Below are 18,800 nucleotides of genomic sequence, written 5' to 3'. Positions count from 1 at the left end.
GACATAGAGCAAAGGACTACCAGCCTACAATCCACCCCTCCAGAGAAGCAAGGAAACAAGGATGACCGTAACAGAGACAGACACTGGTCCCCCAGTGAAGTAGAAAGGGACAAGAGCCCCTGAACAAATGGGGAGCATGGGGGGAGGGGGGAGGAGGAGGTAGGAGAAAGAGGAGTGGGGGAGGAGAACATGAGGGAGCAGGAAGAGTGGAGAGAGGAATAGAGGAGAGCAAGGAAAGAGACACATCAATAGAGGGAGCCACTATAGGTTTAAAGAGAAATCTGGTACTAGAGAATTGGTTTTTTTCTTAACTTTTTAAATTTGTTTTTTTGTCTCTTCCACACCATGCTTCCCTATCCCATCCATCTCCCTCCCCTGCCAAAATAAAACAAAATAAAATTTAAGAGAAAAAAAAGGAGGGGGAAACACTAACATGGAAGCTGCACAGTGAGTCACACACTAAACCCCTTTAATCATACATTTTTACATGCGTTTATCACAAAGAATCTTTGGTCTGGTTAGAGGTCACTCACTGGTCTTTGCTACACCATCTACACTGGGCCTGCACTAGGACTCTTCCCGGACATCCCATTGCTGCCCTGTGTCCCAGAGATCCTGCGGCCCTGGGTCCCCATGATCTACCCCTCCACTATAGCAGATCACAGATGGGGGTGGATATTGGCCAACCCATATCCCTGGTTCTTGCCTGCCCTGGTAGTTGCAAGGTTGGTCAGCCCTCCAGCTCTCCCTTGTCTTCACCACCAGGATGGGTTTCCAGCATTGCCTTGGATAGTTTACCCCTTTCAGTGATGAGCAAGGGGGCAGGGCCAGCTCTTTCATGTCTACACCTTTAGGAGCAGCTCTACTGTGTTGCTCAGGCAAGGTGTAGGGGCCACTCTCCCAAGGGCTGCAGCTGATGAGGGGCAGAAACAGCTCTCCTCTTATGACCTCAGGGCCAGCTCTTCCACATATATGCCACCATATGTCAGATGCAAAATGGGGACAGCTCTCCCATCCATGTTCACAACTTTGGGGCTGGCTTATCCACACACCTTCTGCCAACAGGGTCAGATCTACTGTGCTGCCCAGGCGAGGTGCAAGGTTCACTTTCCCAAGTGCTAGAGCCAGTAAGGGGAGAGGTCAGCTCCCTTGCCCACCACAGGAGGCAAGGGCAAAGTGGGAGAGGGCATCCATCCCTCGCCTCACCATCATATGGCAGATGACAGGTGTGTGGCCAGCTGTCTCACTCTCCTACACTCAAGGCTACCCTACCCTCGCCTCTGTCCACAGGATCAGTTCTACTGTGCTGCCCAGGTGAGGATCAGGATCACTTTCTTGAGTGCTGCAGATGGTCACGGGAGGAGGGTTGTAGCCATAAGTCTTTTAGCCATAAGTCTTTACTCCATCCACCCAAGCCTTGCCGCGATGTGGATGCCCAGAATAACACACAGAGTCTTTTTGTTTTGTTTGGTTTTTGTTTGTTTTTCGAGACAGGGTTTCTCTGTGTAGCTTTGAATCCTGGCACTCGCTCTGGAGACCAGGCTGGCCTCAAACTCACAGAAATCTGCCTGCCTCTGCCTCCGGAGTGCTGGGATTAAAGGCATGTGCCACCAACGCCCGGCTAACCCACAGAGTCTTATATTAGTTTACAATGCTGCTGGCCAATTGACTAGGATTTCTTATATGCTAGCTCAGTCTTAATTATCATAAATCTATATATTTTATAAGACTTATCTTATAGAGGACGCCAGCGGAAGGCTTCCTCTTTCTGGAATCACACAGCAGCTCCAGAGCAGAGAGCAGGAGGAAGAGGAAGAGAGAGAGAGAGAGAGAGAGAGAGAGTTGTTTCCTACTTATATTCTGAGTCAGCCTGCTATGTCACTTCCTGCCTGGATCTTTTTACTACATTTCCCAGAATCCTCCTTGACTCCTAGTCCCACCTATCTTGTTTCCTATTGGCCAACAGTGCTTTATTCAACAACCAATAAGATAAACATACACAGAAGGACAGAGCCCATCAGAGGGTCACCTCCCTTGTCCCTGGCAGGTAGTGATGAGTAAGGGATAAGCGGGAGGCATCTCTTGCCCCTACACCACTGCATGATGGATGAGTTCTGTGGATAGCTCTCCCAAGCTCACAACTTTGGGGTTGGCTCACCCACACCTCAGACAGCAGGGTTGGCTCTATTGTGCTGCCCCATAGAGGTGCTGGGCCTGCTCTCCTGAGTGCAGCAACTGATGGCAGGCAGGGCTAGCTCTCCCATCTATCTCAGGTGTTGATGAGGGGGAGGGAGAGGTATCACATGCCCATGTTCTTAAGGTTGGCTCACCTGTGCCTCCATCAACAGGGTCAGCTCCACTGTGCTGCCCAGATGAGGTACAGGGCCTGCTTTTCCAAGTGTTTTAGCTGGTAATGGGGTCAGTTTCCAGGCCAGCTGGAGCCTGTAGGGGTAAGGAGGAGGACATGGCTCCCACCACCACAGCACAGTACCAGCTATTTATCTTTGTTTCTAAAAGGATATCGAAAAAAACATAGTTTTGCTTGGATAGGGGACTGTATTTACAGAAGTAGTCATTTAGACAAACCTCTATTTAATGAAGACTATTTCAGTTCATTGAGCATTTTTAGATCAGGATACCTACAATGTTTAAGCTATTCTGCAAACCAGGAATATAGTGTTAGATGTTGCAAAGTCTCCAGTGTCTAATACATATGTTCTACAGCAGGTATTTAGAGACATGACTTGTTTTTATAGAAAATTATGCTATTCATCTCTTCTGCAACTATTTCTTCCTGCCTGGACCTCAGATCCCTTCCTATCACTGCCTCCCCTTCTTGGTTTGTTTCCTGGCCAGTGGCCCCAAGCTGCCCTGTCCTCACAGGAAGGAGTTGCTGGGGTGTGGTCATCACCACTGCCACACTGCTTCATGCTGAGGAGTCCTGTGCGTGCAGCAGATCAGGAGAAACCGACATCTGTGGATCTGCATGAAGATGCTTGAGTGTGTATCCTGACAGGATTCCCAGAATAGAATACTCAGTTAAATTTGAATTGCAGACAAACAATAAATAATCATTTATGGCTAGCATTTTACATATGGTTCATGGCATGGCCGTTTTTTCCTAATGTGTCAACCCAAATGAAGGGAAAAATTTGACCAAGGAGATACAACATAAAATTGAACCGATATATATGAATATATATATACACACACACATATATATATACATATATATATACACACATATATATTAATTATCCATCCATCCATTTCCTCTGGGAATGTTCCAAAGTACGATTCAGCAGACCTTCATTACAATACCCTATAAAACCAAGCAATTAACTACACATGTTCAAAAGCCATGACATGTTTAGTAACATCTATTTGTCCCTTTCTCTGTCCAGGAATAAAAGTCCCAAAAAAAGTGATGATTGCTGGTCTTTATGGAAGGCTCAGGAAACAGAGTAAGACACGTGGAATTGTTAAATGGCAAATGAAGTATGAAATAAACCATTTTTGCAGTTTTAGGCGTAAGACTTTTTAAGCTCAAAATCCAGATGTGTTGAGAGATCTGATGACAGATTCATACTAATCAAATGTATAGTAATAGATATTAAGTTAGCATAGCAATTTACTGACACTGAAAAATATTAGTGTCCTCTAGGTGATAATGCCAACATACCTTTAACTAGACATAGTGTATTCTTCAGTGTGTTAATAAGAATTCAGATTTTAACTTAAACAATGGTGGTATTTATTAAGGACTGAATTGTGTCCAAAATTTGCATGTTGAAAAGAGGACAAGACCAGGTTGGTAAAACAAACCCACAGAAACAGCTGACCTGAACAAGTGGGAGCTCTTGGCCCTCAGACTGATAGCTGGGAAACCAGCATGGATCTGATCCAGACCCCATGAATGTGGGAATCTATGGGGCCTCTCATAGTAGATCAGTACTTATCCCTAGCATAGGAATGGACTTTGGGAGTCCATTTCACATAGAGGGATAATCCCTCAGCCTAGACACACGGGGGTGGGCCTAGACCCTATCCCAAAGGATATGACAGACTCTGAAGACCATCCCCCCATGGAAGACCTCACCTTCCCTGGAGAGCAGAAAGGGTATGTGATAGGTAGGGTTTTAGTTGGGATGGGGGGGGCAGGGGAGGAGGGGAGGGACAAGGGAACTGGGATTGACTTGTAAAACAAGCTTGTTTCTAATTTAAATAAAAAAAATGGGGGAAAATTTGCATGTTGAAGTCCTAACCCCCACTACCTCAGAATATGACTGTATTTTGGTGTTGAAGGAGATAACTGGGGTGAGATCAAATGGGTGAGTCTTAATCCAATATGATTGACATCCTTTTGAAGTTAGGACACAGGCTTTGACAGGGAAAACTATGTGAAGGGAAGGGAAAAAAATGCCACCGTGTGTGTGTGGGGGGGGGGAAGAATTTCAGGGTTTTTCTATGGTTGCAAAACTTGAACTTCCCACCCCAGGCTATGCTAGACATTCAACACCAGGGGTTCCAGCATCCTAGGCAACCACTCTGCTGCTTGAAGTCTTTCCAACACTGTACGATGCCTCATTTGTTTGTCTGTTCAGTCAGGCCACTATAGTGCAAAAGAGGTTTAATATATATATATATATTTTATATAAACTCGTAATTTAGGCTAAAGTGGTCCTATCACTGGAAGAGGGTAAGTGGTCGGCTCTCGACACTGTGCCAACCACATCCCTCCCAGTGTAGCTCACTTCCAGCCCTTACTCCTCCGCCCCACGCAGACACTCATCAAGCCAGGGCCATCGCCGCAAGACGGAAACTCTGGGTGCATACCGCAATCTCCGTCACTGCTCCCCTTTGTCTCCGGGTCCCACACCACTCGGCCGTCTTTTGGCAAAGTTTGGCTCTCCCAGCTTCCGTAGGTCCCGCCCCCTAGCAACGCTCGGGCTTGTGTTAACAACCGGAGCGCGCTTGGCTCCCGGCTCCCGGGTCCGGAGCCCGGGTCTGTCGCCCCCCTAGCTCCAGCCGCGCTGACGCGGTTCTCCCGCAGGGCTCGCGGCACGCCTGGGACCGCAGGCTCGCACCCCGGCCATGTCTACCTTGGAGGCTGCAACCACGGCAGACGCCGCCGAGACCAGCTGCAGGCCCAAGTCCAACAGTCCGCGCACGATCCCGGTGATTGGGGTGGTGACCCCGCAAGAGGATGTGCAGGTACCGCTGGGCTCCGCGGCAGGGGCGGGGCAGGGCTCCGGGGCAGCCGGGGCACGGAGTGAAAGGGGACGAGCTGGTCGGTCCCTGGGGCTGTGCGCCTGGCGAGTGGGCTGGCTGTCGTCAGCCAGCCTGTCTGGGGAGTCCTCCTTAGTGACATTGGATTTGACAGCCAGATCGCTGTTGGTTGTGGGGTTTTTGTCTGTCGATGGGTTTGAACTCCCTTCTGCTGAAACCTGTAATTCACTGGTAGGCCGCTGCTGTTGCAGAGTCAGGGGTGCAGAACTGATTTTTCTTTATCGTGTTTATAGTTGGTCTCCGGTTTGCTATTATTGCAAATACAAAGCCAGGATTTTAGAATTGTGTTGGGGATCCTCTCTGCCTTGTCCCACAAGGTGTGGGGGCCTCATTGGGAATTCCTGTTGGGGCTTCACAAGTCTCAAGCTGCGTCAGGGACTCTGTCTCCTGCGTTCACATCCTGGAGCCTTGGAGAGTTCCTTGGGAGCAGCCAGTTGACTGGGGACTTCTGTGGGAATTGGGTTGAGATCTCTGAGGACCATCACACGTTTACACAACAGCCCTCAGAGCACAACACTTTTACATAAAAGAGAGGATGTCAGGGGAATTTACCTCATCAGTTTTGTGGAGGTATTCCCGTAGAAGAGCGGAGAAGTGTAAGCCACGAAGGCGCTCTCCACTCTCTGGGCTACAAGGAGGCTCAACGTTGCCAATGTATTTCTAGGCACTAAGAACTGGGTGAGTTCGACTCTCATTGGTTTCTTTGGGAAAAGATTACACGAGACAGACAAACGGGTTTACAAAGAGAAATACTTTTGATGGATCATTGCAAAATAAAAAAGTCCGCAACATAGGAAGTGACATAGCTCTGTGTCTTGTGTGTGTTTCTGTCTCTCCTTCTATGAGAATTCACATTTTTAGAAACTACTGTGAGGGTGGAAAAGGCAATTTCTATCTAAATAAATGGAATAGAAAACAATTTAGAATTAGAAATCTCAGTGACTTCTCACTCATCTTGAATTTTTTGTTACTTTTACATTTCTTCTTTTTCCTCTTCCTTCTCCACCTCTTCCTCCTCCTCCTTCTTTTGAGTTTTCAACACATAGTTTCTGCATGTAGCCCTAGCTGTCCTGGAACCTGCTCTGTAGACCAGGCTGGTAGCAAACTCACAGACATTCACCTGCCTCTAACCCTGGGGTGCTGGGATTAGAGGCTTGTGCCACCACAGCCTGGCCTGCCCCTCAGTTTCTTCACTCCCGTGACTCCCTGTGAAGCCTGGTGTTCTGGTAATACTTAAGATGATAACCTTTAGCTCTCTGCTCAAGTCAGCAGAGAAAGACCTTTCCATGCTTAATATTTCCAGTCCCTTCAAAACATTCCACTTCTGCTTGTAATCAAGAGACAGCTGAAGCAGGCTAGAGCTCTGTGAAATCAAAACAAGTGCTGAAGTAATGGAGATATCACGATAGTGCCAAAGTTCATTGCCATAAGCTTAATGTAAGGCCTGGAGACGGCTCCGTGAGTATGGATGCTAGACAGCCTAACTTCCATCCCCAGAACTCATGTGGTAGAAGGAGAGAACGGACTCCTCAGTTTGTTCTCTTACTTCAACACCCGCCTCCTCATACAAAATAAATTAATAGCTGTAGGAAGTTTAAATGTTAATTGTAAAGATTCTGTATAGCTTAAATAGTGCACACAGAAAACTTATATAGTGCCACAGATACTGAAAATATGCAGTTACCACCAGCATTCTTTATTCAGGGGGACAACTAAAGCTTATATTATTTGTCATTAAAACTCATGGAGTCTCTGAGATTTTAAAGTAGCAGCTAAAGATTTCCTGCTATAAAAATGCTATTTTATTGACCTATGCTTTTAAGGGCTGTCTTATTAGAGACCTAAATTTGAAGCGTTTAAATCACCCTAACCTGAATCAAGAAAGACACACACACACACACACACACACACACACACACACACACACAGAGAGAGAGAGAGAGAGAGAGAGAGAGAGAGAGAGAGAGAGAGAGGGAGGGAGGAACAGAGAGAAACAGACAGAGAGAAATTGGCTTTTGAATAGTGTTACCTAGGAACAGATAAAATATGCTGGTTATTTTGTACATATTTTTACATATTTGTGGGGGGGGCATTGGAGCTGGTATGGATGCCACAGTGCTTGTGTGGAAGTCAGAGGACAGCTTGCAGGAATTAGCCACCTCATGCCACCAGGTGGGTTCCAGGTATTGAACTCGTGATCAGTGTTGGGAGCAAGTGTCTTTCACATTAAACCATCTCTCCATCTCTGTTCTGAACACTTTTAAAAGGCATACTTCGCTTATACAATGGGTAACATTAGTCAGCATTACTCTAAAGATCTCCGCAGGAGGCAAGAGTTACTGCAGGTGCTCTCCAAACCTCCACAGGCCATCTTCCTAACTTTAAACTGGCATTATGGAAAATGTAGAGTGTAAATTTGAAGCCAGTCTTGAACAGGGAAAACAGTAGTTTAAGAATCTAGAATTTTAATTATATGATTTTACAATGTTGTGATTTTCATTGATATGCTACTTGAGCATTCTAATTTAATTTTTTCTGTATAAGAATTTTGACTATACCCACAAGAATGATCCTTGAAGCTTTGAGAAAACTATCATTTTTTTCAGATTTCAAAACAATAAAACCCTACTAGGATTTAGTGATCAGTTTTTAATTATCTATTTTGTTTGGTGAAGTCGCTTTCCCTTCCTTTTTTTAAAATTAATTCTTTGTGGGTTTCACATCATGCATCCCAATCCCATTCATCTCCCCATCCCTTCATATCCACCCTCTACTCTTGCAACCTACCCCACAAAATAAAATTTAAAAGAATTTCCAAAAGCAAAAACATCCAAACTAGCTAACATACAGAAAAGGTCTTGTGTTCTTCATCTGTGAAAGAGGTTTATAACTGCTTTTCTCCTACAATCATTTAGGAAAGATTTGTGAGGCATTTAGTACCATGGCCATCGGTCATATTGTAAGGATCTGTGTGGTCTTATTGATGCTCTAATCATGTCAGCTTTCCTTTCTATTTTTTGTTCTTATTAAACTCTGATGATGTTGACAGGGTAACTAAACCTTGTGAGGTCTGGTGCTGGGCGGTTGGTGGTTTGGCTCTGTTCATCTACTGGAAGGTAGGTACATTGGGCAGTAAAGATAAAGCCCTTGTTTTCTGAGAAAGGATATAGAGTAGCAATGCAGTTTTCCTTGCTCAAGTGGAAATCAGGAGCACATAGTTGATTACCCTTTGTCTACTTCAGATCTAGTTCAATGCCGCCCTGGTTCTAAAGAATTACACATCCCCTTAGAACAGCTTCTTGCACTCAGTGTGTGCCTGAAGAACCCAGGATCTCATGAAGTGCAGACTGGATTCTTCAGCTCTGGGCTGGACCCTTGTGTTCTTCTTCCTAGCAGATTTCCAGGTAATACTGGTGCTGTTAGGTGAAGGACCCATTTCCCGTTCTGAGTAGTGCATCACAGTAACAGAATGGTATAAACAGTGAGATGGAGTTTCATGACTAATTCCTGGAAAGCTTGGCAGAAATAGTCTCCTGTGTTCCCAGTCATAAAGCAATAACAATGAAAGACAATTCCAGCCCTCCCCCATCCAGATCAGATAATGTTATAAAAAGTAAGAGGCTGCACGTAGCACTTCAAAAGGCTTGCTGGGTCTCCTCTTCTCTCTCCCCACAGACAGCATCAGTCCCAGATTGCCAGTCCTTTTAGCCTGTCTATTGGCTGCCATTTATTCTCTGCCCAATCTGTTGTCTTGAGGCAGGCAGCTTTTCACACTTATGCTTCTTCCTCCCCTAACACACCTTCAGTTCCTTCCAGGATACTGTTGCTTACCATAACTAATAACATTGCCCTGAGATGACTTAACTTCTCTAAGCTTTTTCTCTATTCTATAAAACCAGCCTGTATTTTGTCAGTGGTCCCCAAACCTAGATGGCCATCCAAGTCTTCTGGGGAGCTTTTGGGAAATAGTGGGCATATCTTGGCCCTACTGCATGTTTAATCAGCTGTAACCCACCGGTGTGGACCCTTAAAGTGTCCCCTCAAGCCCCCCTGAAGCTGCTGCTGCCTAAGCTCAGTGCTGGCCCTGGGGAGCCCGACTTCCATTCATTTCTCTGTGTATATCTGATGCACCGCTTAACTTCATCTCCACAAGGGCAGAATCTTTATTTCCTTTTTTCTGCAGTATTTTTAGTGTGATGCCCAGGACAATACCTCAGCACATAGGTAAAAAGCTGTTAAACAGTTTCTTTTCTTTTCTTTTCTTTTCCTTTCTTTTTTTATTTGAATTAGAAACAAGATTGTTTTACATGTCAATCCCAGTTCTCTCTCCCTCCCCTCCTCCCCTACAATCCCTCCCCCCAACTAAAACCCTACCTATCACATATCCTTTCTGCTCCCCCTGGATGGTGAGGCCTTCCATAGGGTGTCATCAGAGTCTATAATATCCTTTGGGATAGGGCCTAGGCCCACCCCCGTGTGTCTTGGCTCTGGGAGTATTCCTCCATGTGGAATGGGCTCCCAAAGTCTACACCTATGCTAGGGATAAGTACTGAACTACTGCAGGAGGTCCCATAGATTTCTGAGGTCTCATCACTGAAACCCATGTTCCTGGGGTCTGGATCAGTCCCATGCTGGTTTCCCAGCTATCAGTCTGAGGACCAAGAGCTCCCCGATGTTCTCTGTGGGTTTCACCAGCCTGATCTGGATCCCTTTGCTCATCACTCCTCCTTCTCTGCAACTGGATTCCAGTTCAGTTCAGTGGTTAGTTGTGGGTGTCTGCTTCTACTTTCACAAGCTGCTGGATAAAGGCTATAGGATGGCATATAAGTCAGTCATCAATCTCATTATCAGGGGAGGGCATTTAAGGTAGCCTCTCCTCTGTTGCTTAGATTGTTAACTGGTGTCATCTTTGTAGATCTCCAGACATTTCCCTAGTGCCTGATTTCTCTGTAAATCTAAAATGTTGCCATTATGGTATCTCCATTCTTGTTTTCTTCAATTCTTCCCCTGACTCAACCTTTCTGTTCACTCATGTCTTCCTCACCCCTCCCCTTCTCCCCTTCTCATTCTCCTAGTTCCTTCCCCCCTCTTCCCTTGCTCCCAATTTTCTCAGGAGATCTTGCCCCTTTCCCCTTCTCCAGGGGACCATGTATATCTCTCTTAGGGTCCTCCTTGTTTCCTAGCTTCTCTGGCAGTGTGGATTGTAGGGTGGTAATCCTTTGCTCTATGTCTAAAATCCACATATGAGTGAGTACATACCATGTTTGTCTTTTTGTGACTGGGTTACCTCATTCAGAATAGATGTTAAACAGTTGGAATGCATGGCCTCTTCTCTTCTTGTGGATTTCTGTAACCTTAGCCTATCTTCAGGTCCCACATCTCTTCTACAGGACATGTTTTCTTCATCCTCATTTATAATTCTCTATAGGAATGGAATAGTTCTGGCTTTGGATCCTGTGACTTCTTATGTAGTTATAGCTTATTTTATGTTTGTCATTGCTTCATTTTTAGATGATTTCCACTAGATTATGTGTTCCTTATGGGCAGGAAATATATCTTAATAGTTTCCTGCCTTTCCTCTGGGTTCAGAGTAGAAGCTTAAGCCCCAGCTTATATGCTCCCCTGTGCTCCAATCACTGTGACCTCCTGGCTTTTCAAGTTTGCCAAGGGTTCCAGCCCCCAGGCTTTTTCTCTTTCTGTGCCCACTGCATGGACATTATCCCTTCCTTAGCCACAGCTTGCTCTCTCGCCCCCTCAAAGACTGCTGAAATGGTACTGTCTATGAATCATCCCTTCACTGACTACTGAGTGTGAAATTATACTTCTCAAGCAAGCCAGTGCTTTGTAACCATTTAATTTTCTCTAGAAGAGTGTCATCATACCGAACTTACTGACTTAATGCCCTCCATAGCATATGGTTTATGTAAGCAGATTCTGTGTAGCACCTAGACAGTGCCTGACACAGTGTGGATGCTCAACATTGTGCTTTTGTGATTAGTTGTCTAAATTTACCCCAAACCTCCAGCTACTACACTGAGCTCATGATTCAGAAGCCTGTGCCTAGGTTTCATCAGGTGTCCTGATGCTTACACCATATTGCAGGTGGAATATGATAAGCATTGTTATTTAGCTTGGGAAATGGGCGGGGTGGCACACCTTTAATCCCAGCATTCGAGAGACAGAGGCAGGTGGATCTCTGAGTTCAAGACAGCCTGGTCAACAGAGTGATTTCCAGGACAGCCAGGACTGTTACACAGAGAAAACCTGTCTCAAAAAACCATATATAGGGGAAATGGGGTCCTCAGTCAGTAGCATGACATCACTAGAAAACTGTGAGAGAGCCCATCCTCCGCCCCAATACAAACCTCTTCCCAGCACTGTCTCTCTTATAATTCCTCAAGCCAGTGACTCACCCTCACTTTTCCCTCCCCCTCCCCACACCCTCGGGATCCAGTCACTTATTAGGTCCTGCAAACTTAACCTCCTGGGTGTGTTAAGTCCATTTACTGTGGTCCATATCAGTTACTGAAGTTACACACTAGCGTTTTACATCAAGTACAGTTCTCTTCAGTTAGGTCACCACACTGCAGAAAAAAAAGTGATCATTTTATTATTTCATTCTTCTAGCTGAATCCTGAGGAAAACCACCCTAATCAGACAGAGACTATGTAGTCAGCACTTGCTGTTGGGAAGGAGTCAAGCAGCATCACTTACTTTTGACAGAGAATGCAAGCCTGGCATGAAAGCTTGATATGGAGGGTGTGCTGTGGTGATTGGAAATGGTTGCCTCCGAGAAGCACTAGGCAGCCTGGAGGCTGGACATCTGGTGTAACTGCAGTGTGAAGCATAATTGTGTATTTTATTCTGGCTGTTTCTTTTTGGCTTTCTCTGACTGGTACCAAATTGAAACTAGGAGATAAACAGTAGAGCAACTGGAAGTCAATGCCCAAACTCTGCTCTTTCTGGGTCTGTTTCTGTAGAAACTATGGCTTGCCTTCGTGGACTGCTGTAGAATTTTTAGGTTGGGCCTGAGTTCAAGCTAGATTCCATAAGTAATTGTCAACAGACAAGTCTGACCATTGTCACTTTATATCCCCAGTCTCAAAACATCCAGTGGCTTCCTAAGACCTTTGTATGACATCCAGAGCATTCTGGATGCTGCATGCTGATAGCTACCTGAGATCACGACAGTATGCTGGTCATACATAAAGCGTAGAGCCTGCCAACTAAAACTTATGGAGGCTGGGAAAGTAGAATGTATACAGAGCAACATGGTGTGATGATATGCGGTAAACACAAAAGAAATCCTTAGCTGGGCATTGGTGGCGCACGCCTTTCTTTAATCCCAGCACTCAGGAGGCAGAGGCAGGCAGATTGAGGCCAGCCTGGTCTCCAGAGCGAGTGCCAATACAGCCTCCAAAGCTACACAGAGAAAACCTGTCTCGAAAAACCAAAAAAGAAAAAAAAATCCTTGCTGCTCTCCATTTTTGTGAAAGGTTACTTGGGGAAGAAAAATGGAATAAAAAAAAAAAATCATGTACCAAGTTTTCATTCCAATCCCTTTGTCTAAACCTCAAAGCAAATATTTCAAGAGTTATAACACAAAGGGCCACCCTATTTGCCTGTAGCTATATCTGCATCCATAAAATCTGAAATGAAAAAGAGAAAGTAACCACAGGTGACAGACACTGTTAAAACTCCAAATCTCCAAAGGCAAAATTAAGTTTGCCAAACTGTTTGTTAATGGTAAATTGAACAATTTAATGGTTATAGTTAATGATTGGGAGGCTCTCCAAGGCCCCAGCCCTGGATGAGGAGCTGTTGGCAATTGATGGGATTAAGAGTCACTTTTCTTTGAGGGGTGGACACTGGCAGGTTGCCCATGCCCAATTTAATAGCCTCACAGCATGTACATACATATGGGTGGCTTTAAGTGGACTCAGTAGGTTATACAAAATAACAGAACTGGAAGGGGGAAGGAAGATACAACAGGAAAAGAGGGTTGGGAAGGCAGAGCGAGGGAGTGGATGTACATATGACTAAGATGCCCTGTATGAAAATTTCAAGGACATGTGTGTGCTTGACTTAATTTCTTTATTACGCTGGGGTGGAATAATCAGAGCTTTGTGTTTCTAGGGTATTTTCAAGTCTATGGACCTTAATCGCATCATCAGACTCCTTGAAGTAAATGATAAGGTGAGTAACCTTGGAGAAGTTACTTTGCTATATCACTTAGAAACTCTGAGCAGTAATAGGCCTTCCCTCGAATGCAAATATTGTTTATCTCTTTTGTTGAAAACTTTTCCCACATGAATGTTTTATATTCAAGGAATTTAAATTTAGTATGAGAACCAATTTGTGATTTTTATAAGAGGTTCAAACCTAACCGTATTGTCTATAATCAGAAGGATCAGCAAAAGCAAAGAAAGGACTCTCTTAGGTTAATACCTTAAGAGTAGAGAAGGAGCCATATATCCTGTGCTAATAATTTTCTTGCCAAGTAGGACTACAGAGGAGACATAGTAGCATAAGGACATAAAGAACTAGTAGAAAATTTCTAATCTGAGTCAGGACATGGAAACAGATTTAGACATAGACATAGACATAGAGGATTTGTTCTGAGAAAAATGAGAACACAAAGAAAATAACTTTTCTTTTATAAGATTCAAAAATGTATTGGGAAAAGATATAGTAACTGTGTATGCATACATGTTTACACACAGCTCTCTCCTATGGTTGCCCAGGTATTGGTAAGTGCCTCAGAGCTAGCACTCACTGTGGAATTACCTGTACTCATTTTCAAAGATGAACACATGCTTTTAAATAAATAGAAAATAGATTGACTCAGGTGTAGCCACCAAAACAAAGTAACATCCTATGATTAGTAAATACAAACATTTAGCTATCACTTTAACATTTTTAGTCTCCACTTTTTCTTGGAAAAAGAAAATAAAAACCACCAAGAGTAATTTATCTTTTGATGACTGGTTTTTGTGAAGTTTACGTGTTTAAATTGCAAATATATCCACATTAAAAAATAAAACACAACTATGGAAAGTTCCTATTAGTTCTTTTTGTTTTTGAAGGAAGAGTTGGAAAATATAGACAGTGCCAGCACTTTTGATCAACAGTTTAATTTGAAAGGGAGTAGAGGCAGGCAAGATAGCTTACTGGGTAAAGGCATTTGTTGTCAAACCTGACTACTTGATTTCAATCCCCAGAACCCACATGTGGAAGGAGAGAACAAACCTCTGAATGTTGTCCACTGATGTCCTCATGTGTACCATAGAACACACACACACACACACACACACACACACACACACACACACACACACACACAATAAGTAAGTGTAAGATAAAAGAGGAGAACACATATCAGGGTTTTGTTTTTCGTTGACACAGGAGTTTTGAAAACACATTACTGTGTAGAGGCGTATTAACTATACCAAAAGTCTATGTGATTCACTGACCTACAAAGTCAGAGTTGGCATTCAGAACAGAAGCTGTGAGGCTTCGCATAAAATTTTGTTTCAGTTTTTATGCATGCATTCATAACCAAAACCAAAAAATCTATTACAGATGACTAGAAAAACTGTTTGCTTTATTTCCTCTTTGATAACAATGCCCATTACTAAATGCAGTTCTTCCTTATCCTCTTATACTTAGCCTTTCTTGTTCTCTCATGGATATGTGATACTGTATCCATGTATGCATTTGCTTTTTATGTAAGAATTACTTAGTAATTTTAATCTGTTTATGCATTGAATAAAATTTTGAAAATCTCAGCCAGTTTAATGGCACAAGTGAACTAACAGACCGTTTGTTTTAGGATGACTTAGAAGAAAAACAACTTAATAGTGTCACAAACCTGGTACAATATTATCAGAATGGATTTGTATCCTTTATAAATGTGTGTGCATGTTCATCTCGTTCATCTGGAAACACTAGAAAGTGTTAACAAGGTATCACAAACCAGGTAAGTTTATTATCTGGGGGCTTGAGAGATGGCTCAGAGGTAAAGAGCATTAGTTGCTCTTCCAGAGGTCCTGAGTTCAATTGCCAGCAACCACATGGTGGCTCACAACCATCTGTAATGTGACCTGGTGCCCTCTTCTGGCCTGGGCAGAACACTGTATACAAAATAAATAAATAAATAAATATTTTTTTAAAAAAAGTTTATTATCTGATAGTTGTAGAGACCAGAAGCTCAGAGTTCATGTTACTTTACTAATGTCAAGGTGTCAGCAGGGACTGGTACTACTGAAGATTCAGGAGGGAGGTGGTGGGGGGGCGATTGATTTCCTTGACTTTCCCACCTGCTGTAGGAAGCCTACACTATCTATCTGTGTGTAATAACTAATTTCATGCTGGTGTCTATTTGTTTTTTAAATTTTTGTAGATAGATGTTTTGCAAAGTATAATAACAGTTTCATAGTCACACTAGATTGTTATACATGTTTTGAAATGTCTACTCTAAGTCAGATGTGGTGGCTCATACCTATAACATCAGCAGTTAGGAGATAGAGAATCAAGAATCCAAAGCCAGCCTCCATACATAGTAAGTGTGAGGACAGCCTGGGCTAAATGACACCCTCTTTCAAAACAAGAAAAGCTTTCTTTTTCTGCACTCATCTGCCATAGACTTGTAACAAAACTCCAGAGCAAAGGTCCATAGACCCCACTTTGGGTAGAATTGAACTGACTCATTGCTGACAGTTGTCTGATTTTGGTCTAAAGATGTCCATCTAATAATAACATGTTCCAGTTCAAAACATCTTAAGCTTTCCACTAAGAGATGGGTACACATCATATAAATTTCTCTAAGTATTTTCTTTGTAGTAGCCTTGTTTCATGAGGATCTGTTGGAGCAGTCTAAGAGCTTATGCATATTAAGTACTACTTATTGGTAACCAAGAAACTCTACTAGAAAGTGACTGCTTTCCCTGTTTAATTTGGCAACTCAGCACCTCCATCATTGTTTTTCCTTAGAAGTAGACAGTTGGTAGCAAGTAACTCTATTTCTGAACACCCTTAATAGGCTGGCTTTAGATGCTATTTAAATTAGGGAGTATCAATTTCCTAGGAAATTGTTATAAGACTTTTCCTGGGGTGATGGGATCACATATCTATTTACTTGGATATCACTGTCAAAAACACTATGTGTGTGTGTGTGTGTGTGTGTGTGTGTGTGTGTGTGTGTGTGTGTATGTTTGTAATTACTCCAATACATTCTGATGTGTTCGATTTTTTTGAAGGCCATGATTTCATTAGGTATCTGTCTTTTAGCTAGAAAAAAATGACTTTACAATTTATTTTAGTATGGTCATTAATTCTCTTAGAATTTTTTAAATAAAAGTTTGTTTTGGCTTACAGTTCAGGGGGGTGAGTATTTCGCTTCATTTATTAAATGATATTTTATTGAATATAGGAAGAATTCTAGGCTGATATTTATTGATTTGATCATTAAAACATTGTTTGGCAGTGAAGTGTATTGCATGTACCTTCATGAGCTCCTGTGAACCACATTACGTGCTGATGGGAAAAGGCTTTTCTTAGTTGTGCAAGGTAGCTTCTTCAAACTCTGTATTTACTCATTTGCCAAGTCACCAAGATGCTCAGAGATGTGTTACCCATGCAATGACTGCTTTTTACAGGGATAGACCGGATCTCTGAAAGCCAACCACTATCTATTCTCAACAAGCATCGGGTAACTCAGGAATCAGCATCTAGGCAAATACTAAAGCAAAACATTAGCAAGCGATGCAACATGAAAAGATTCCATCACTTGTATCAATTGTTTAGTCAAAGGGGCAGCATGGGTACAGAGGTTCAGAGAGAGCAGTACCCCATTAAGCCCTCCATGATCCCCAGGGATTCTCCATGGCTTCTCTTTCTCATCTTGTGGCACTGTCATGGGCCTCCTACAAAATACCAGGCAAGGCTGGCTCACACTGCTCTGAGTTACCCAAGTCATGGAGGAACAGGATTGTGTTCAAGCCTGCTTGGCCTTTAAAATAGCAATAGATTGATTTGGAGTGGTGACACTTTTTGCAAGACAAATTCTGTCTGCATGACTGTGCATCAGTCTTGATCATCTCCTTCAGTATGGAGAATTGCTGCTCTGAGATAAAGCAGGAAGAAGCTGCATGGGGACCATAAGACATCTGCAGAGCTTTCCCTGCCCACAAAGTTCACCTTCGTCCAGTACAAGCTTAGTCTTTTGCATCTTAATTGTTTTATTGTTTATACCTTCTATGAACTTCTTTGTTTTTCATATTTTAAGGCCTTCTGGGAGTTTACAAGCATAGAATTTAGCTTCTGTCCATTTTCCCTTAGGAGCTCTGGCTGGACACGAATTTGCACATTTGATTTGGAGTAACCTGGTTATACTAGTTATACCCTTTACCCTTTGTCTGCTCTGCCTTGCTTTCATCTCCTCTAAGTTTTGTTGTTTTGTTTAGTTTTTCACTTTACAGCCTTGAGTTGTGTGCCAGACCCCACTAGTGTGCTGATGTAGGCCAGATTCAGCAGAGCCCCTGTAAGATCAAATAATCTCTATAAGGTTATATAATCAGTAAGATCATAGTCACCATGAGGTCCCTCCTGAATTAGCCTTTGTAAAACATTAGTTACCAAACACATTTCTGCCTGGCCTGGTGAACTAGTCACTGAATCACACCTCTCTCTCTCACACTTAGTTCCCTGTCTTCCAGTTCCTGGTATTCGTGGGAACAGGAGCCAGCAATAACCAAGTGTTCCTAGTTGCAAATGAGTCAGGCCATAAGGAACTGGTTTTCTTCACCTTGCCTCAGATCATGCAGCTTTTTTTCTCCAAGATGGATAGTCACATTACTCAGCTTCTCCACAACCTTCTCCATGGTACTCAGGCTGAACCCATCCACCCCCACGTCCCGTAGCCCCATGAACCAGACTGGCAGGCTCTGTCATTACTCATTTAAAAGAATTTCCCAATTCAAACAGTTCTGGTGCTGAGTAGCACACAGTCATCGTACTTCTTCCTACAGGGCCATTAGTAAGACTCCTGTCTACATGTTGATTGATGGGGTTTCCTTCTCTCTTAAAGGTCAGGTCTGAGGAGTGTCTTCTATCATGTCGACCATGTTAAATCATGGATTTTCCCTTCTTCTCCATGAAAGGTCAAACCCAACGGATGTCCTTTGTTACTTTCACCATGTCTTTCCTCATTGTGTGTTCTTAAGGCCCCCATCTGCATCTTGGATCATGGGTTTCCTCTTCATTTCTATTAAAGCTCAGGCCTGAGAGATATCTTCTATCACTTCTGCTTTGTTCTTGTCCTCATCGCTGTTGGATTCTTCTCACAAGTTCTAAGCTTCTGGACCCCAGGACAGGCTTTTTAGTACAGCTCTAACTTATGCTCTCTTTCCCTTCTTTCCCTCATCATGACTTAAGGCTCTTGGTTGAATCCTGTCGCTTCTAGCTGCTTGATGGGAACACCATAGAAATTGTCCACCACATCAGAGGCAAAC

At 43.4% G+C, this 18,800-nt stretch overlaps 1 protein-coding gene across 2 annotated transcripts in view; it reads left to right on the top strand.

Annotated features, from left to right (window-relative positions):
- The first annotated feature begins 4,945 nt into the window (after positions 1-4,945).
- Cfap69 (cilia and flagella associated protein 69) overlaps positions 4,946-18,800 on the top strand; it is a 60,678-nt gene continuing 46,823 nt past the window's right edge. For both annotated transcript variants that reach the window (XR_003480323.2, XM_027391575.2), the window contains exons 1-3: positions 4,946-5,214; positions 13,426-13,485; positions 15,122-15,187. Coding sequence is in view for 1 of the 2 variants with exons in the window: in XM_027391575.2 (XP_027247376.1) it covers positions 5,095-5,214; positions 13,426-13,485; positions 15,122-15,187 (246 nt within the window). In the remaining variant the exon portion in view is untranslated. The remainder of the gene's footprint in view (positions 5,215-13,425; positions 13,486-15,121; positions 15,188-18,800) is intronic.

The sequence above is a fragment of the Cricetulus griseus genome (assembly GCF_003668045.3).
Source record: "Cricetulus griseus strain 17A/GY chromosome 1 unlocalized genomic scaffold, alternate assembly CriGri-PICRH-1.0 chr1_0, whole genome shotgun sequence".
Taxonomy (NCBI): Eukaryota; Metazoa; Chordata; class Mammalia; order Rodentia; family Cricetidae; genus Cricetulus; species Cricetulus griseus.
The sequence above is the reverse complement of the archived record's forward strand: the minus strand, read 5'-3'. Positions and strand labels throughout refer to the sequence as shown.